General features: G+C 46.8%; 3 protein-coding genes across 5 annotated transcripts in view; 1 reads left to right on the forward strand and 2 right to left on the reverse strand.

The window, feature by feature from the left end:
* LOC134349817 (secreted frizzled-related protein 2-like) overlaps positions 1-7,360 on the reverse strand; it is a 71,525-nt gene extending 64,165 nt beyond the window's left edge. For both annotated transcript variants that reach the window (XM_063054731.1, XM_063054728.1), the window contains exon 1: positions 1,289-7,360. The gene's annotated coding sequence lies outside the window, so the exon portion shown is untranslated. The remainder of the gene's footprint in view (positions 1-1,288) is intronic.
* lamtor1 (late endosomal/lysosomal adaptor, MAPK and MTOR activator 1) lies at positions 95-13,441 on the forward strand. The gene is made up of 5 exons (XM_063054736.1): positions 95-222; positions 7,375-7,526; positions 9,993-10,070; positions 10,831-10,954; positions 12,882-13,441. The coding sequence occupies exons 1-5, from the start codon at positions 181-183 to the stop codon at positions 12,972-12,974; spliced, it is 489 nt and encodes a 162-aa protein (XP_062910806.1). The 5' UTR covers positions 95-180; the 3' UTR covers positions 12,975-13,441.
* Positions 13,113-21,450, reverse strand: part of lrrc51 (leucine rich repeat containing 51) — a 41,615-nt gene continuing 33,277 nt past the window's right edge. For both annotated transcript variants that reach the window (XM_063054735.1, XM_063054734.1), the window contains exon 5: positions 13,113-19,752. In XM_063054735.1, the coding sequence (XP_062910805.1) occupies positions 19,614-19,752 (139 nt within the window). In that variant the 3' untranslated portion in view covers positions 13,113-19,613. The remainder of the gene's footprint in view (positions 19,753-21,450) is intronic.

Genomic DNA, 21,450 nt, shown 5'->3' on the forward strand with positions numbered 1-21,450 from the left:
ATGGAGAGTTTTGACGGGGGCGGAGCGGAAATGAGGACAGGCGATGGGCGGTAACGAGAGTGATTGACAGGGGAGGTCCCGGCACTCAACCTTTGATTGACGAGAGGCCCCGGAAGTGGGGCGTATGCGGGTCAGGTGATGCAGTGAGAAGGCCGCGGCGGCGCCGCTCGCGTTACCGACATGGGCTGTTGTTACAGCAGCGAGGGCGACGGCAGCGAGCAGGTCCGGGGCCTCTGGGGGGAATGGGGAGTCCGCGGCCGGGGATGGGGGGGGGGAACGGGTGTCCGGGCTCAGGGTGTCCGAGGCCCGGGAAGGCCTCGGGCTCAGCACCCTCACTTCCCCGCCCCTCCGTGACAGGTTCTGGGATCAATTCTCCTGCCTCCAGGACTGACCCACCCTCCCCGGTACAGGGTACAGACCCCCGACCCCGCTCCGCACACCCACCCTCCCCGGTACACTGGTCTGCACACCCCCCTCCCTCACCCTCCCCCCGGTCCACACACCTTCACCCCATCCCCGACCCCGGTACAGGACCCCCCTCCCTCTCTCCCTCCCTCCCCTGTACAGAATCCCGAACCCAGTCCGTACACTACCACCCCCCCCCCAAGTACAGATCCCTGACCCCGGTATGCACACCCTCCTTCCCGCAGTACAGATCCTCCCCCCCCGATCCACACACCCACCCCCCCCCATCCTGGTCCACACAACCTCCCTTCCCTGGTATGGAATCCCCACCCTCCCCGGTACACTGGTCTGCACACCCCCCTCCCTCACCCTCCCCCCGGTCTACACACCTTCACCCCATCCCCGACCCCGGTACAGGACCCCCCTCCCTCTCTCCCTCCCTCCCCTGTACAGAATCCCGAACCCAGTCCGTACACTACCCCCCCCCCCCAAGTACAGATCCCTGATCCCGGTATGCACACCCTCCTTCCCGCAGTACAGATCCTCCCCCCCCCCCCCGATCCACACACCCACCCCCCCCTTCCATCCTGGTCCACACAACCTCCCTTCCCTGGTATGGAATCCCCACCCTCCCCGGTACAGACCCCCGAACCTGATCCACACACCCACCCACCCACCCTCCCTCCCTCCCCATCCTGGTCCACACAACCTCCCTTCCCTGGTATGGAATCCCCACCCTCCCCGGTACAGACCCCCGAAACTGATCCACACACCCTTCCCCTTTCACCCCTTCTCACCCCACCCCACCCTCTTCAAGATGAAGGTGTGAAGGAAAGCACTGATCTTAATCCTCAATCCTCAGCTGTCTTGTGGCCATACTCACTGATGGGGAGGTCTTCGGGAGTAAATCCCGAGGAAAAATCCACAGCTGGAGTCCCTCAGGAAGTCCTACATTGAGTTCAGTGCTGACTGCAACTCCTGCGTCACTGCGGGTGCCAAACTTTATCGGTCTCCGCCGTTCCTTTGGATTCATCAGCCGTGTGGAGAGGGGGAGCCCGCTGTATGGGCAACGGCTTGCTCTCCGTATCGTTACTGCCCCGGCTTGTGTATGATGTAGACAGCTGGGTCTCCCTGACCCACGGAGAGCCTCGTGACACTGAGGTCGTCAGTCAATCATATCTGGACTAGAGGCCTGGATTAGTTATAAGGAACGATTGTACAAACTGGGTTGTTTTCCCTGGAGTGCCAGAGGCTGAGGGGAAACCTAATTGTGGTTTTTAAAATTGAGAGGCACAGGTTAGTAAGCAGTCAGAATCTTTTCCCCAGGCTAGAAAGATCAGAATCAGGTTTATTATCATTGTTTTATGTTGTGAAATTGTTGTTTTGTAAAGGCAGTGGAGTGATACAGGTATATATAAAATATAACTTAAACGAATAGTGCAAAGGGAAAAAGTAGTGGTGATGTAAGTGTTCCTGGTTTCATAGTGATGGCGGAGGGGAAGAAGCTGTTCCTGAAACGTTGAGTGTGTGTTGAATGGGGTACCAGGGTGGTCGTGGAAACAGGCATGTGGTGATTCAGAGATAGAGATTTAGATGACAGATTTGGTGGATGGAAAATCAATCTGCAATGACCAAAGCCTGGAGACTAGAGCCCTGGAGCTGCATCCTCGAGTTGGATGACTAACTGTGTCTGAGTTGGAGGGCGAACCGTGTGGGTGTCAGGGAGGGAGGAATGGGGGCTTATTCTGTTGCTTGCTGTGCTCTGTGTTGTTCTGCTGAACGTTGTGGGAATGCGATGTGTGGTAACACTTGTGGGCTGCACATCCTCACATTGTGTTGATTATTAACACAAATGATGCATTTCACTGCCTGTGTCTGCGTGCGTGCGGTAAACCTGAATCGGAACTTGAAGGGAATGGAGGGATCTGGATAATAGAGAGGAGGAGGTGGTTTTGTGGAAATTGGCATCAGCACAACATGTGGGTCAAATGCCCTGTCCACTGCTGCACTATTCTATCGGCATGGTGGTGTGACAGTTTCTTTCTTGTGTTTGCTTGTGGGAGGAGGCGAACGTTTCTGTTTGTACAGGGAGCTGGAGCTGGATTGTGGTATCTTGAAGAACTGGAGCCTCTGCAAGATTTCAGTGTCAGCGGGGGAAAAAAGAGAGAGAGAACCTTTGTGATAGATGCATTGAAACTTGTGTCAATGACCAACACAGTCCGAGGGTGTGCTGGGGGCAGCCTGCAAGAGTCGTCACACTTCCTGTGGCAACGTAGCACGCCCACAAGTTACCAACTCTGAGCCATGGCACATGGGAGAAAACTGGAGGAAACCCATGGGGTCGTGGAGAGAACTTTTTACAGAGGGTGGTGAGAATAGGGCCCCTATCGGTGATCACAGGTGCCGTAATAGTGTTACACTACTGTGCTGCCAAAGTTGCAGTGGTCAACCTAGAACAATTCTCTTCCTTTAGAATAATCATGACTCTGCTTAACTTTAGTCCCTGATTCTCCCAGTTGTCACTGTGGGATTTGAACTACAGGTGTGGTCACTGACCCACGGTCTCTCTCTGGATATACGTGCATCCAGATAGCCAGCAGCTGAGGTTCCGTCTGGAGGTTTCAGTGAGCACCTCGTTTTCCTGTCAGACTGCTGCCCCTTGGCGATATCGGCTGAAAGGAGTGTCAGGGCAGCACACTACCGTAATGCTTTTCAGCACCAGTGGTCGAAATTCAGTTGCCACTGTAAGGAATGTTCCAAAGCAGATCCAAGCTGTTGAAATATTTACAATGATTGCTGTTTGTCTCTTTAGAAATGCGAACCCAGTTTGCATGCAGTGACTCACATTAATGGGGTAATTTTGGTTTGTGATTGAGGGTTCAATGTATATTTGGAGGTGAATTGCTGTATCTTTCTGTGGGGCGATGTTATGGTATTTTCTTGAGGGGATTCATGAGATGATACAACATAGACCAGTCCAGAACAGGAACAGGCCGTTTGGCCTATAATGTAGTGTCGATGTAATTAAATCAGTAATCAAATGGCCAAATAAACTAATCCCTTCTGTCAACACAATGTCCATATCCCTCCATTTCTCTCACATTCCTATGCCTATCTAAATATCTCTTAAGTCTCGAATGTGTCTGTCTCTACCACCACACCAGGCACTCACCATCACAGATTTAATTAATAAAAGCCAAGCGATCAAAACATAGAACAGTACAGACCCTCGGCCCAGTGTTGTGCTTCTCAACCTGCTCCAAGGTCTATCTAACCCTTCCCTCCTACATAGCCTCAATTTTTCTATCACCTATGTGCTTATCTAAAGGTCTCTTAAATGGCCCTAATGCGTTTGCCTCTGCCACTGCCCCTGGCAGTGCGTTCCACTCCGGGCCACGTGACCTCAGCAGCCCCATTTAACCCTAACCTAATCATGGGGCAGTTTACAGTGAGCGAGGAAACGAGAGCACCCAGGGAAAACCCACAGATTCCAGGTGGAGGATGTACGGAGGCTCCTTTCGGAATTAAACTTGGAACTCTGGAAGTCCCTGAGCTGTAACAGCATCGCGCTAACCTCTACACTACCATGGTGCCCCTCTGGACCTGGAGTCCCGAGATCGTATTCACAGCACAGATACAATAACTAAATCTTCAAAGCACTTCAGTGGTCGGGCAGATGGTGACTTTTTTCCTTCAGGAAGATACACACCTCTATCAAGTCACCTCTCCTCCTCCTTTGCTTTCCAGGGTTAGATTGATGTTAAAAGGTCAGCACAACATTGTGGGCCAAAGGGCCAGGCTGTGTTGTACTGTTCTATGTTCTGATCTCTTGGCTTTTATGATTGGTTTATAAAGTCAACAATGCATAATGTCTGAATTTGCTGTACTTGTTCAGTAGATCTGTTCTTGCTCCCTCCTTAATATCGTTGCTGTTGGTTTATGTCACTTCACACGGGTGTTCGGTTACATCTGCCTGTTTCCTCCTGAAATCTATTAACACCGCCACTTCTTACACTTCTAAGCCAGCAGTAGATATTGGAAGTACTTGAGCCTGGAGTTCAGGAGTAGAGGCTGTCTGAGCTGTGTGTGAAGTACTATTCCCCCCACACCCACAACCAGAGAAAAGGTTCTCACTATCAAATCATTCAATTGTGTAGATTTATGGGGCGCTAGGGTAGTGCAGGCGGTTAGCACAGCACCATTACAGCGTGGGGCGTTAGTGTAAAGAGAAGAGAGGTAATTATCGGCCAGTTACCCTGACCTCAGTGGTTTGGAAGATGTGGGAGTTGATTGTGAAGGTGTGGTTTCTGGGTACCTGGAGGCTCAGCATTGTTTCCTTAAGGGGAGATCTTGCTTGACAAATCTATTGGAGCTATTTGAGGAAATAACAGGCCGACAGGCAAAGGAGAATCAGTGGCTATTGCGTACTTGGATTTTCAGACAAGGTGCTGCACATGAGGCTGCTTAACAAGATTAGAACCCATGATATTACAGGAAAGATTTTAGCATGGATAGAGCATTGGCTGACTGGCAGGGAATAAGGGAAGCTTTTAATGGTTGGCTGCCGGTGACTAGTGATCTGCAAGTTTCGGTATTGAGACCGCTTTTGGTATGTCATTGATTCGGATGTAGGAATTGATGGCCCGTGGTCAAGTTTGTGGACGATGTGAAGATGGGTGGAGGTAGTTTTGAGGAAACAGGCCGCTGAAAGACTTGGATGAGGAGAATGGGCAAAGAAGTGGCAAATGGAATATAGTGTATGGTCATGTGCTTTAGTAGAAGGAACAAAAGTGTAGACTATTTTCTAAATGGGCTGAAGATTCAAAAATTCGATGTGAAAGGGGACTTGGGAGTTCTCATGCAGAATTCCCTAAAGGTTAATTGCAATTTGAGTTGGTGTGGAAGGTAAATGCAATGTTAGCATTCATTTTGAGAGGACTAGAATATAAAAGCAAGGATGTAATGCTGAGGCTTTATAAAGCACTGGTGAGGCCTCAGAGTACTCTGAGCAGTTTTGGGTCCCTTATCTAGGAAAGGACGTGCTGACATTGGAGAGGGTTCAGAGGAGGTTCACGAAAATGGTTCTGGGAATGAAAGGGTTATTTTATGAGGAAGGTTTGATGGCTCTGGGCTTGCACTCACTGGGATTTAGAAGAATGGGAGGGGGATCTCATTGAAGTGTATCGAATATTGAAAGGCCAATAAAGAGTGGATGTGGAGAGGGTGTTTCCTATAGTGGGGGAGCCTAGGACCTGAGGGCACAGCCTCAGAATAGAGTGGCATCCAATTAGAATGGAGATGAGGAATTTCTTTAGCCAGAGGATGGTGAATCTGTGGAATTCATTGCCACAGAGGACTGTGGATGCCAAGTCATTGGGTATATTTGAGGTGGAAGTTGGTAACTTCTTGGTTAGTCAGGTTGTGAAAGGTTACAGGGAATGGGATCAAGAGGGAAAATGGATCAGCCATGGTGGAATGGTAGAACAGTTTTGATGGGCTGAATGGCCTAATTCTACTTCTACCTCTTATGGTCTTTATGATGAGGCTGGTGATAATTACTAGCAGAGACAGTATTGTGTGTGTTATATATGTGGGTGTAACATTGAGTGATAGGCAATAGTCACAGAACACTACAGCACAGAATTTGGCCCTTTACTCATCCAGTTCATGCCAAATTATTAATCTGCCTCATTCCGTTGACTTGCACCTGGACCACTGCATTCCATGTGTTTATCCAATCTTCTCTTAAAAGTTGAAATCGAACCCACATCCACTACTTCCACTGGCACCTCGTTGCACACTCTCACCACCCTCTAGGTGAAAAAGCTGTATTCATGAGTATCCATGTCGTGCACTGGGCTTTATACTTACAAAGTCATCAAGTTTTTATTTGAAAAGTGGTCTATTACTTCATATGTTACTTCCTTTAATGAAATACAAAAATTTCTCCAACATTTAATCTTTTAGAAATGTTTGGAAATTTAAAATTTCTCTTTTCTACTGACACGAATGCAGAAAGCCAAAAGTAAACATCTAAAACAAAGTTTATATCAAAAATCTAGAGTGATTGAGTATGAGTATTCTGCACAGCACTATAACTGACCAGAATGGTACACGATACTCCAAATGAGGCCTCACCAATATCTTGTACAACTTCAACATAACACCCCATCTCCTGTACTCAATACTCTGATTTATGAAGGCCAATGCGCCAAAAAAATACAATTCGATGTTTCCCTGTAACCCGGGTCCTCATGTCAAGGCAACATCCCTGTAAATTTTCTCTGTACTCTTCCAGTCTTATTGATATCTTTATTGTTTATAGGTGACCAGAACAGCACACAATACTTCAAATGAGGCTGCTTGCCTTTATCCTACCTCCCCCTAACATGGCTAATCAGAAGATGAGGTGCCTTTGTTTTGTGCTCTGTAGGATTAGTTCAAGAGGGGCAAGACGTAGAGGTCTGAAAATGTACCATGACCACGCTAATCAAAGTCAAATTCGAAGTAAATTCATTGTCAAAATACATATGTCACCAAATGCAATCCTGTGATTTATTTTCTTTCATATAAACAATAAAATCAATGAAAGATAACACATAACAAAGGCAAACAACCATTGTACAAAAGACAAACTGTGAAAATACAAAAAGAAAAAACAGAAAGTAATAAATAAATAAGCAATAAATAATGAGGATATTAGATGAAGAATACCTGAAAGTGAGTCCATAGGTTGTGGGCACAGTTTAGCGTTGGGACAAGGGAACTTATCCCTCCTGGTTGAAGAGGCTGATGGTTGGGGTAATAACTTCCTGAACCTGGTGGTGTGGGTCTTGAGGCTCCTGTACCTCCTCCCTGATGGCATGACCTGGGTAGTTGGGGTCCTTCATGATCTCAATGCGTCAGAAAGCTTGACCGAGCAGAAGGAAAGAGTGAATGTGCTCACGGTGTTTTCTCCTTGATCTCCAGGAGCGGGAGGAGGGAAAGCCGCTGCTCATCCCAGTCAGTAACCCTCCAAGTAAATCGTCTGGAGGAGCTGATCACAACTACTCCAGTATTCCATCATCTCGCTTCCCGGATGAACAAGCTCTGCTCAACACTATCCTCACCAAGACGGCACAGTGAGTAGCTGTCAGCCAGGCTGCCTGGGTGATCTCTCTGCTCAGGAGTACTGTGAGCAGTTCTGGGGCCACATATCTCAAAGGATGTGCTGGCATTGGAGGGGGTCCGGAGGAAGTTCACAAGAATGATTCCGGGAATGGAGGGGTTAACTTGTGAGGAACATTTGATGGCTCTGGTCCTGTACTTGCTGGAGTTTAGAAGAATAAGAAGGATCTCACTGAAACCTGAGAAATATTGAGAGGTCTAGTTAGAGTGAACGTGGAGAAGATGTTTCCTGTAGCTGGGGAGTCTAGTACCAGAGGGCACAGTCTCAGAATTGAAGGATGTCCAATTGGACAGAGATGAGTTTCTTTCGCCAGAGGGTGATGAATCTGTGGAATTCATTGTTACAATCGGCTGTGGATGTCATTGGGTATTGATAGATTCTTGATTACTAAGGACGTTAAAGGTTAAGGGGAGAAGCAGGAGAATGGGGTTGAGAGGGAAAATAAAATCATCCATGATGGAATGATGGGACAGACTTGTGCTAATGGCCTTATTCTATTTATGTATTTTATTCCTTAGAACGTAGGAGAATGAGGTGTGACCTTATAGAAGTGCTTAAAGCTGAGAGCACAGATGGTCGGAGTTGCCAGTAGAAGTGATTGAGGGAGGTACATTTGTATCATTTGAGAAGCACTTGGAGAGGTCCGTGGAGGGAAATGGGACACGTACAGGAAATTGGGACTAACCAAGTCGGCACCACTATCTGACTCTATTATCTTATTGTCTAAGTTGGGGAAAGAGGTGAGAAGAGAAAGAGGATTGACAGCAGGTTGTCATAGTGCTATGACATGGATTCTCTCCATGTGGGTCAGAGATGTTTTAAATAAGACATAAGAGCACTATTAGGCCATTCAGCCCATTGAGTCTGTTCCACCTTTCCATCATAGAACATAAAATAGTACAGCACAGTACAGGCCCTTCGGCCCACAATGTTGTGCCGACCCTCAAACCCTGCCTCCCATATAAGCCCCCACCTTAGATTCCTCCATATACCTGTCTAGTAGTCTCTTAAACTTCACTAGTGTATCTGCCTCCACCACTGACTCAGACAGTGCATTCCACGCACCAACCACTCTCTGAGTAAAAAACCTTTCTCTAATATCCCCCTTGAACTTCCCACCCCTTACCTTAAAGCCATGTCCTCTTGTATTGAGCAGTGGTGCCCTGGGGAAGAGGCGCTGGCTATCCATTCTATCTATTCCTCTTATTATCTTGTACACCTCTATCATGTCTCCTCTCATCCTCCTTCTCTCCAAAGAGTAAAGCCCTAGCTCCCTTAATCTCTGATCATAATGCATACTCTCTAAACCAGGCAGCATCCTGGTAAATCTCCTCTGTACCCTTTCCAATGCTTCCACATCCTTCCTATAGTGAGGCGACCAGAACTGGACACAGTACTCCAAGTGTGGCCTAACCAGAATTTTATAGAGCTGTATCATTACCTCGCGACTCTTAAACTCTATTCCTCGACTTATGAAAGCTAACATCCCATAAGCTTTCTTAACTACCCTATCCACCTATGCGGCAACTTTCAGGGATCTGTGGACATGTACCCCCAGATCCCTCTGCTTCTCCACACTACCAAATATCCTGCCATTTACTTTGTACTCTGCCCTGGAGTTTGCCCTTCCAAAGTGTACCACCTCACACTTCTCCAGGTTGAACTCCATCTGCCACTTCTCAGCCCACTTCTGCATCCTATCAATGTCTCTCTGCAATCTTTGACAATCCTCTACACTATCTACAACACCACCAACCTTTGTGTCATCTGCAAACTTACCACCCACCCTTCTACCCCCACATCCAGGTCGTTAATAAAAATCACGAAAAGTAGAGGTCACAGAACAGATCCATGTGGGACACCACTAGTCACAATCCTCCAATCCGAATGTACTCCCTCCACCACGACCCTCTGCTTTCTGCGGACAAGCCAATTCTGAATCCACCTGGCCAAACTTCCCTGGATCCCTCTTAAACTCCATTCTTTGCCGTTTCCCCTCAGCCTCTAACCAATCAAACTCCACTTTAAATTTACTCAATGACTTGGCAATGAATTCCACAGATTCACCACCCTCTGGCTAAAGAAATTCCTCCTCATCTCTGTTCTAAAATGTCGTCCCTCATTTCTGTGGCTGAGTCCTCTGGTCTTAGACTTCTGCACCATTGGAAACGTCCTTTCCATGTCCAAGTTGCCCTTGGGCTTTCTCATTGCTGTCTTGGTGTTTTCAGAAAGGGGGTAATTGAGGTACACCATGTGTGGATGAGACCAGTTCCCCTCAGGTAACCTTCACCTATGTGTTTCTGCCATGACGTACTGCCCCGGGAGAGGTGACAGCATGGTCATTTGATTGGCGGGGGAAGTGGGGGGGATGATGCTCTGTGCTGCGCATCACTAATGAGCTGCTCTTTTCCCTCCCCAGTAATATCATCGACGTGTCAGCCGCAGATTCACAGGGCATGGAACAGCACGAGTACATGGACCGAGCGCGCCAGTACAGGTGAGGCCCAAAGTGTGATCCTGCGCTAAGCGCCCCTGACAGTCTGTGTATGCAGAGATACAGCGTGGTAACAGGCCCCATGTGACCAGTCAACCTACCATCTCCATATGTCTTTGGGAACGCGGTCACGGGGGAAAAGTACAAACTCCGTAGAGACCGTGGCAGGATTTGAACCCTAACTGGTGATGGTTGGAGACCTGTGTGTGAGAGTGGCTGGGAGGGTGGGAAAGGGGCTTCATTTGTTATATTGCCATTGTTGTTCTGCTGGGCATTGTAGTCTCACTATGCTGGCGCTGCAGTGCGTGGCAACACTTGCGGACTGCCCCCAGCACATCCTTGGGTTGCGTTGGTTTCTCTGTATCTGATCTGAACATCGAAACACACAATGAATGCGTTGTTTGTGTCAGCACAGTCCAAGGATGTGCTGGGGGCAGCCCACAAGTGTGGCCATGCTTCTGGCACCAACACAGCATGCCCACAACTCACTGACGCTAACCTGTAGGTCTTTGGGATGTGGGAGGAAACTGGAGCACCCGGGGGAAACCCTCGCAGTCACGGGGAGAACGTACAAACTCTGTAAAAACAGTGGGAATTGAACCCAGCTTGCTGGTGCTGTATAGTGTTAAACTGACCGCTATGTATACTGTGCTGTTTTGACACGCTTCATTTGTACTCGTGTGGGTCAGTGCTGGTTGGGCTGTGATGAGCCTTTGTCTGTCTCCTGTGTCAAGCCGTGCTTTAACTCTGCTTGTTTTGCCAGCACGAGGTTAGCGATGATCAGTGGCTCGACACAGTGCAAGCGAGCGACGACACTGCCTGCACTAACCAGCCAGCCGCACCAGGTTCTGGCTAGTGACCCCGTACCCTATTCAGACATTCAGCAGGTAGGTGGTGTTACTGCATGCTGGGACCAGGGACAGGCCTGTCTGCATACTTAGGGGCAGGGCATGAGTGAGCCTGTGTGTGGACAGTGGGTGGTGTGGCTATTTGACCCTAAGCAGAATTAGACTATTCAGCCTGTCAAATATGCTCTGTCATTCAATTGTGGCTGATTAATTATCCCTTTGAACGCCATTCTCCTGCCTTCTCCCTGTAACCTTTGACACCCTGACTAATCAAGAACCTATCAACCTCCTCTTTAAACATACCCAATGATTTTGCCTCCATAACCGTATGTGGCAATGGATTCACAGATTCACCACCCTCTGACTAAAGAAATTCTTCAATAAAGAAATGAGGAGGAGGGCTGTGCCCAGAGATTGTGATCCTTCATTGTAACTGAAGGAGTGAAAAAACAGGAACAAAGCAGTTCTGCTCACCTACCTATAGGAGAGATATCAATACTATTGAAGAGTGCAGAGAAAATTTACAAGGATGTTGCTGGGACTTGAGTACCCGAGTTATAGGGAAAGGTTTAATAGCTATTTGGCACATTGGTTGTCATGAATCTGAGAGATGGGATGTTATGTTAAAATTGTATAAGACATTGATGAGGACTAACTTGGAGTATTGTGTGCAGTTTTGGTCACCTACCTACAGGAAGGATGTAAATAAGGTTGAAAGAGCAGAGAAAATTTACAAGGATGTTGCTGGGACTTGAGGACCTCAGTTATAGGGACACTTTGAATAGGTTTGGACTTTATTCCCTGGAGTGTGGGAGAATGAGGGGAGATTTAATTGAGGGGTATAGATAGGGTAAATGCACCCAACTAGGGTTGGGTGAGACTAGAATTAGAGGTCTTGTTTCAAGGGTGAAAGGTGAAATGTTTGAGGGGTTAATTCACTCAGGATGATGAAAGTATGGAGTAGTTGCCAGTGGATGCGGGGTTTAAGAGAAATTTGGAAAGATATATGACTGAGGGGAGAATGGAGAGCTGTGGTCCGGTTGCAGGTCGATGGGACTACACAGTAAGAGGTTGGAACAGACCAGATGGGCTGAAGTGTTCTGTGACTGTAATTCTGAATATAAAGATTAAATTGTCAGATCCATATGCTAGTTTACCTGCTCTCCCTGGATGTGGTTGTGGTAATTATTTATTAATCTCGATGATCATGTATCCTGAGTGGAGTTCATGATTCTAGATTGTTTAATGTCTTTTCCAGTGTAAAGGAGAATGAAATAATCATTACTGCAGATCTGATGCAGAACCAATAATCCCAGAAAAAAGATAATGAACACAATAATTAAAAAAAATATAAATACATAAAATAGCTTGTATACATTGACTGTATGTCCATAAAGTGACACTGGACACAGGAGTGTCTGTACACAAGGTGGCTCTGACAGGAAATGAAAAGTGGTGAGGGGTGTGGAGGGGTGGGTTAGTGGGTGGAGGTGTTGATCAGCCTTACTGCTTGGGGAAAGTAACTGTTTTTGGCTCTGGTGGTCCTGGTCTGGATACTACATAGTCTTCTCCCTGATGGGAGCAGGGCAAACAGTCCACGAGCAGGGTGGGTGGGATCCTGCACAATGTTACTGGCCCTTTTCCAGCACCTTTCTGTATAGATGTTCTTGATGGTGCCGGTGATGCTTTGGGCAGTTTTGACGACCCGTTGTAGAGGCTCCCTGTCTGCTGCAGTGCAGTTTCCGTACCATGCAGTGATGCAGCTTGTTCGGATGCTCTCTGCCGTGCACATGTATCCTGAGTGGAGTTTTGGACATGGTTGGGGTGATGGGGTAGCTAATTGATTCATCTCAATGATCGAGTATCCTGATCAGAGTTTTAGAAGTGGTTGGGGTGTTGGGTATCTGGTTTCTTCACCTTAATGATTGTGTATCCTGATTGGAGTTTTGATTTCCTCTCTCGGCAGGTCTCTAAAATCGCAGCATATGCGTCAAGTGCACTTTCCCAGATCAAGGTGGATGCCAAGGAAGAGTTGGTGGTGCAGTTCGCCATCCCCTGACCTCGCTGTTCCAGATCTCCTCCCGCCAAGACTTTAACACTGGGACTAACTAACTAGAGATATAGACCTTCCGCGCCAGAGTCAGACCCACACATCACGCCTTTTTAATTAAGTCTGTTTACCTGATTTTTCTAGAAGTCCTTTTTTTTTTGTCAGTGTGATTTACGACATTGGCAGACTTTATGAAACACTTTGCAGCTCTTAAATAGCTGTCTGTTTTTGTTTATTCCTCTGCCACCCCCTGCTATTCAATGACCAATCAAGTGTCTGTTCACCCTGAGGAGCAGCAGATCATTCTGACTGAATGAGCACGTCACGTCTTTAGTCCTTGTGACAGGCTTTTTCTGTCTCAAGGTATTGGTTTCATAATTACTGTTTCAGATTTGTTTTTCTCGATGAATTCTAACAATGGCTGTTTCCGAAGATCTGAGAGATGTAACTTGTGAATATATTTGGAGTTGATTGTGTTTTCTTTTTGCCCTTGCCTCTGGTGTGGGGAGGGAGTAGGGGAGAGGGGTTGTGTGAACATTGCCGTAGGTTACCGGTAGCTGGTGCAGAGCTGCTGTGAATGACCCTGTCACCACCTCTCCCTGGTGGCTTTGCATGTGTGTGTGTGTGTGTGTGTGTGTGTGTGTGTGAGAGAGGACTTGCCATCTGTACGGATGCGAATCTCCTCTACTCTGCACTGGCTGTGTTCAGTCAGATGGTGAGTTTTGCCTTGGCTTCTGGGCTGCATTGTTGTGGATGGAGTGTAGGAAATCTGCTGTGAATTGGGATCCAAATTCCTGTTTCAGGATTGTTGCAAGAAGATGTCGATTAATGGCAGGGCCTTCTGCAGTTGAATGCACTGTTCTAATTTCTCGTACTGGTATGACCGTTGCTCCTGCACTCAGGGCTACCAGAGAACACCTTACCACGTCAGTCGTTTTAAAAAGTCACTCAGTCCTCTCTGAAGTCCTGGTGATGATAACCACAGATACATAAAACGTGAAGCTGAGAGGGTTCCTGCAGTTGCCCCAGTTCACCTGTTCTATCTGCAGTGATAGGATTGAAAGGTGGAGCTGGATCCAAGGGGCAGAAATTGTATGACAGTCTCTCATTCCCTCAAAAGCTCTTTGAAACTCCCCCTCCATCATTACACATTCGATGGCTCAGTGGTCAACACTGCCCCCCCCTCAATTCTGAGTAGTTTTAATGCAGTCTCTTAATTCAGTCGGACTGTTGACAGAGGCTGTAGTCCTGGGAGTGGGCTCTGAGCGAGGGGAAGATATGATGATGTTACTTCACTGGGCCCTTTCTGGGATTGGAGAGGTTAGAATGGAGTGCGGCAACAGATAACTGTAAAGGACAACAGGTTTTCAGCCCTGGTTCCAGGAGATCAACAGTAAAGTGACTTGGGTCTTCATCTTATCATGTTCCACCTTCCACAGCTGACCACTGTTTCCAGGAGTTTAGTTTAAACTTAATATTTCAACTTTAAATTTAATGTTTGAATCGATTTTTCTCCTTGCCATCTAATCTCCACAGATTGCCCTACAAACTGAGTATTTTAGTCAGCTGTTAACATGGGATCCAATTTGCAACAGCTTTGAGAGATGCTTCTCCAGGAAGGGGGGTGAAGTTCAACTTGCACTGTTCACTCTTTCACGGGTGTTGGTGACTCTCAAGGCTCAGGGTGAGGCAATCTGCAAAAATTTGACCTAGCTAACTGGGCACGAGGTCAGTGTAGTGACCAATCACCTGGCGTTTATTGACGTGTTTACTCTGCATTCTGATGGCTTTGCGTTCAATAATGAGATATCTTCCTGCTCGGTTAAGGATAACAGGTCCCTGGAGCTGAAAGAACTGTCAGAAAATAAGGCCACAAACCAGCCTGCTTCCAACGTTTAATTGGATTAGCCGATTTATTCTCTGGTTTTTTCGTCTCTCCCCCCCCCCCGCCCCCAACTCTTCTCAGGTGAGAAAACTTTATAGTTTAGATTTTTTCCGTTATTATCTTTCCCTTTCCTGCACCTGCATTCTAATTGAGACAATGAGGGTCATGTTAGTGTGCAACACGGCAGGGCAGACATGAGCAGCTTTGCTGTTTTGATGGATCTCAGAGAGATGTGATGTCATTCTCTTTTTTGTTTTAACCAAATAAAATTGGATTTGAAGATGAGTTGATGGAAGGCCCTGTTGCACCTTTCCTCCATTTGGCTTGTTAACTCCCAACACTTGCCTCTTGAAGTATTGGCATCCGTCATGTCATTTGATCTAGAGGTACCACAGAATCATTTCTGTATCAGTCCCTTGACAATGAGCTTCAGTCCCCGCACCGGAGGTGGGAAGAGCAGGCAGCGAGTGAATGTTCTCAACTGGTTCTGGAACCCAGCTCTTTTTGAACATCTTGTCTTTTGGGCTGAGATGGTGAAAGGGAGTCTGTCTGTTCCTGGATTGAGACGGTGGAGGGCAGCCTGTCTGTTCCTGGATTGAGACGGTGAAAGGGAGTCTGTCTGTTCCTGGATTGAGACGGTGGAGGGCAGCCTGTCTGTTCCTGGATTGAGACGGTGAAGGGGAGTCTGTCTGTTCCTGGATTGAGACGGTGAAGGGGAATCTGTCTGTTCCTGGATTCCTGGATTGAGACAGTGAAGGGGAGTCTGTCTGTTCCTGGATTGAGACGGTGGAGGGGAGTCTGTCTGTTCCTGGATTGAGACGGTGGAGGGGAGTCTGTCTGTTCCTGGATTGAGACGGTGAAGGGGAATCTGTCTGTTCCTGGATTGAGACAGTGAAGGGCAGCCTGTCTGTTCCTGAATAAAGCCCTATTTGAGTGTAGAGCATCACGTTGAGGCCCATATTTATCCATCAGTGACATTTAAGCGTGGATCAGAGTATTTTTTTGGGGGTCCAGCTGTGTATGAAAATACATTCCTCACAGCAGTGACTGTGTGAAGTAGTTAAATGTTGTCAAGGATGTTCTAAATCAAGTGAATCAAGTTTTTAATTTCTTCTGCAGCATCTGCTCAAACCTCTGCTGTTTTACACACGGAAGTGCAGAGACCTTTGCCCCCCCCCCCCCGTCCCTGAGGTCTGAGGGGGCAAAGTCACCTGTCCACCTCCAGTGATTCTCCTTCCTGCATCTCTTGGACGGTGACCAACTTGGGGACACACTGTGATGACTTCACAGTTATATAACAGGGTGGCAATCCATTTGCACACCAACTAGACACTCAGCACATCACCAGGGCAATGGAAGGGGCTGCTTCCTTGGGGGTGGGAGGTGGGGACAGATGTTACAACATTTAACTGGTATCACTTGGAATCACAAGTTGAGTAAGATGCGCTGAATTCACCCTGTCTGGATCAAAAATAAACTTCACAAATACATCAGCTTGGTCTGCCTGCTCACACTTCATGATGGGAGAGTCTGTGGAGGTCTCTGGCTAGGAAGTGCTTTGATCAAAATGTGATAGTCTCTCTATTTAACTTGTTCCAGATAAGATGGAGAGTAGCTTTACCTGTCACAGGTACATCAAACCATATACTCAGTGGCCACTGTATTAGGTACACCTGTACCCCTTAATGCAAATATCTAATCAGCCAATCACGTGGCAGCAACTGAATACATAAAAGCATCCAGACATGGTCAAGAGGTTCAGTTGTTCAGACCAAACATCAGAATGGGGAAGAAATATGATCTACATAAATGACTTTGACCTTGGAATGATTGTTGGTGCCAGACAGAGCGGTTTGAGTATCTCAGAAACTGCTGATCATCTGGCATTTTCACGCACAAGTCTCTAGTTTACAATGAAAATCAAAAAAAAAAATCCAATGAGCAGTTGTTCTGTGGGAGAAAACATCTAGAGGTCAGAGGAGAATGGCCAAACTGGTTCAAGTTGACAGTAGCTCAAATAACCACGCGTTACAACAGTGATATGCAAAAGAGCATCCCTGAAGGCATAACTCATTGAACGTTGTAGTGGATAGGCTACAGAAGACAACACTAAGCTCCACTACTGTACCTAATAAAGTTGCCACTGAGCGTATTTAATTTTTTTTTTCAAATTTCAATTGATTTTACTCAACAGATAATTGTAACTGGTGTGGGATGTCAGTGTAGCGATTAGCACCACTCTATTACAGTACCAGTAACCTGGGTCCAATTCCTGCTGCTTCCTGTACATCCTCTGTGACCACGAGCTTGCTCCTACAGCCCGAAGTTAGTCATTGTAAATTGTCCCGTGATTAGGCGAGGATTAAATTGGGGGTTTGCTGGGTGGTGCAGCCAGAAGGGCCTGTGCCTTATTAAATAATTTGACAGGTTTCAATGAGATTCCTTCCCCCATTCCTCTAGACTCCAGTGAGGACAAGCCCAGAGCCATCAAGCGCTCCTCATACATTAACCCTTTCATTCTCGTGAATCTCCTCTAGCAGTCCAATGCGAACACATCCCTTCCTTGTAAGTGTGGTCTTTATAAAGCCTCAGCCTTTTCCTATCAGCTACCATTTGGATAATCTTCCTTCCTCCTCGATCCAGTATATGGATGAGTCAGGCTGTATCTGTCAAGCATTGGTCTTGCCCAAATCATAACAGGCAAGAAGCTGAAGGAACTTAGCAGCTTAGCCAGCATCGGCAGAGGGAAATGAACGGTGAAGATTTCACATTGAGACAGGAGTTGTCCACTTCCCTTGAAAGATGCTGCCTGACTTGCGGAGTCTCTCCAGGCTTACCCAATGAGCAGTGGTGGCTGGGTCGCAGGAACGTTTGCAGTTGGATTGAGAAAGAGGAAGGGGGAAGGTGATTGCCTAAGACCTGAAACTGTAGTTCTGTAACAAATACAGCTTAAACAGGCCATTCAGCCCATGTGATTCATGACCTTTTTTCCAAACTATTAGCAAATCAGTTCCCTCTCAAAACCTTCCGCCGCCTGGGGAATAACTAACAAAATACTGGAGAAACTCTTTTTCTGGAGAGAGCTCAGAAACTGGTGGTATCTCTGGGAGTAATGGACAGCTGATGTATCAGGTGGAGACCCTTCCTCAGAGCTGAATGAGTAGATGGGGTCTTGACCCAAAATGTCAACTGTCCATTCCTCTCCATTGTTGCTGCCTGACCTGCTGAGTTGTTCTGGCACATTGTGTGTGTTGTTCTGGATTTCCAGCATCTTGTGTCGCCATCGTGAAGAGTGAGTCCCTGTTCACAGGAGGAGGACTTCTGGTATAAATTAGTTCAAGATTGACATATTGTTGGCCAAATGACCCACCCAGTGCTGTAGTGATCTATGCCCTCACGAATGGGAGAGTTTCACAGGGAACACGACCACAGGTATTTCAAACTGAGGTTCGTAGAAACATCTGATAGGGTGGCAGATCCGTGGAATTCTCTGTCCCAGTGGGTGTTGGAAAGTGGGAGTATATAACGAGGAAGGGCTTGAATATTTGTCCTATGAGAAGGAACAGGAAGTTGTAGACTCAAGACTCTGCAGATGCTGGAAATCCAGAGCAACGAGCACAAAATGCTGGAGGAACTCAGCATCAATGGAAATGAATAAACAGTCGATGTTTCTGGCCAACACCATTCTTCAGGACTGGGAAGGAAGATGCCAGAATAATTCTAATAATAATTCTCGGTGTCAGCCTGAAATGTCGATGGTTTATTCATTTCCATAGATGCTGCCTGACCTGCTGAGTTCCCCCAGCATTTTGTGCGTGTTGCTCAGGAAAAGGAAATTGCCAGTTTGAGTAATTTTTCGGCGAAAGGTTCGATGTTCTGATCAGTTTTTCATCCACCACCTCAAACACTCAGTCCCTCGACCACCAGACCATAATGCTGTTTCAGGCGGACATCACTGCTCCACTCCATGCTCGAAGGCCAGCAAAATAGATCTGAATCTCAATTTCTCTAGCACCAAGAACAAGGGCAGTTGGCACAGGTAACAACACGCTTGTGTGTGCCCCCACCACAATGCACCTTGTGGTGACAGGCCAATATGACGGGCTGGCCTTCACCAGCAGGACCACACCTGCTCAGATGCGCACTCACCTCTGTCTTCGTGAGGACAGTTACAGATGGGTTGTACACACGGACTTCACCAGCAATGTCTATATCCTGAATGTAACAGAAAAAAACAGCTCGTAGCCAGAATTCACACTGAGGGGTAGGGACTTTGAGGATAACTCAGGAAATTGTCTTTAGGAGTGATAGAGGCATAGAACACAACTGTAAAACACGCAAACACAGAACAATAAATCACAGGAACACAGCAAATAGAACAGGACAGCACATTACAGAACAGAGCGATACAGCAGAGGCCCACAATGTCGGTGACTAACACAGTGCTCAACCCCACCTGCTTCCCCACGATCAATACCCTCCATTCCACGTCTATCGAAAAAGCTTTAAACACCACTTACATTTCTGCTTGGACACACACTGAGAAGTTGTCAGACAAACACTTAAATAGCGAAAGAGAAGGGTACAAACCAAGTTCCATAAACTGGAAACAAATAAATGAATAACCTAGTTAACAATCAACCTGACTTTTAATTAAGATTAATTCTGGGCAAACCAGAACGTTCCCTTTTCTGGTCCCAGGCTGGGAACTGGGGAACGTTCTGATGGAACCCAGTTGGAAGGCCAGTCGTCTCTTGCTGCATCTACTCGTGGTATCTTCTCCGGGCAGGCCGCTTCTGTTTGGTGAACGACTTGAGTACGGCTGCAGTGGAGCGGTCCTGCTTGGTGATGGTGCTGTAATCCAGTGACTTCAACTGAGGGATAATCCCCACGATGTAGCTCCTTGTGAGAGGGGAGTGGAGGGAGGGAGAGAGTTAAATCCAACAGCTGGAGTTTAATGGAATCTCAGAGCAGCTGAGAAAGCTCCACTGTAGAAAGCTGCCACTTACTTCCACTTCCACTAACACTAACACCTACAGTTTTAGAGTTGACATTGGAAAGGGTTCAAAGGAAGTTCACGAAAATGATTCCGGGATTGAAAGGTTTATCATATGAAGAGCATTTGATGGCTGTGGGGCTGTACTCACTGGAATTTAGAAGAATGATGGGGTGGGATCTCATTGAAACCCATTGAATGTTGAAAGAACTCGATAGTCTGGACGTGGAGAGGATGTTTCCTTGGGTAGGGGAGTCTAAGACAAGAGATCACAGAATGTAGTTGGGGGATAGATAGAGTTGATGTGGATAGGCTTTTTCCATTGAGAGTGGGGGAGATTCAAACAAGAGGACATGAGTTGAGAGTTAGGGGGCAACAGTTTAGGGGTAACACGAGGGGGAACTTTACTCAGAGAGTGGTAGCTGTGTGGAACGAGCTTCCAGTAGAAGTAGTACAGGCAGGCTCACTATTGTCATTTAAAGTAAAATTAGATAGGTATATGAACAGGAAAGGAATGGAGGGTTATGGGCTGAGTGCAGGTCAGTGGGATTAAGTGAGAGTAAGCGTTCGGTACAGACCAGAAGGGCCAAGATGGCCTGTTTCCGTGCTGTAATTGTTATATGGTTATAGAATGGAGGGGTGTCCTTTTAGAATGGAGATGAGGAGGAATTTCTTTAGTCAGAGGGCGGTGAACCTGTGGAATTCGTTGCCAAGTTATTGCGTATATTAAGGCAGAGGTTGAAATATTCTTGATTGGTCAGGGCAAGAAGGGTTAGGGGAAGAAGACAGGAGCTTGGGGCTGAGAGAGAAAATAACTCAACAGTGATGAAATGGCACAGCAGACTCAACAAGCCAAATGGCCTAATTCTGCTCCTGTATCCTGTGCTCTGGTTAAACTGTTGGGCCCAATGTTGATCAAGGTTTATAACTGCAATGAGTACCGAGCCCAACTGAAAAGCTTGTCTTACATACTGTTCATACATGTTTAAATTCTACCTTGACAACGGCGGAATTTAAATTTTAAAAATTGAGATTTTCTTCATTTTAAATAAAATGTTTGTGTCACAAAACCACTGGGTTGTAAAACTCAAGAGACACAAGAGACTACAGATGCTGGAATCTGGAGCAACTCTATGAAGGGAAATGAACAGTTGATGTTTCATGTATGAGACTAGACTGAAAAATAAAGGATTGAAAAGGGGAGGGAAGGGGTGAAGGAAGAGATGGCAGGTGAAGGGTAGATCCAGGTGAGGGAAGGGTTGGGATGTGATAGGTGGAGGTGACAAAGGGCTGCAGATGACAGAATCTGATAGAAGAAGAGATTTAAAGATTAACTTTATTTGTCACATGTACATTGAAACACAGTGAAATGTGTCATTTTACTTCAAATCAAATCAGTGAGGATTGTGCTGGGCAGCCCACAAGGTGCCAACCCCACCCTGTACGTTGTTGGAATGTGGAAGGAAACTGGAGCACTGGATAAAACACATCTTGTCATGGGGAGAACGTACAAACTTCTTACAGTCAGCAGTGGGAACTGAACCCCGATCTTACCACATTACCCCATTACCACCTCTCCAGTGGTGACATATATGCACTTTGAT

Source organism: Mobula hypostoma, chromosome 7, assembly GCF_963921235.1.
Source record: "Mobula hypostoma chromosome 7, sMobHyp1.1, whole genome shotgun sequence".
Classification (NCBI taxonomy): domain Eukaryota; kingdom Metazoa; phylum Chordata; class Chondrichthyes; order Myliobatiformes; family Myliobatidae; genus Mobula; species Mobula hypostoma.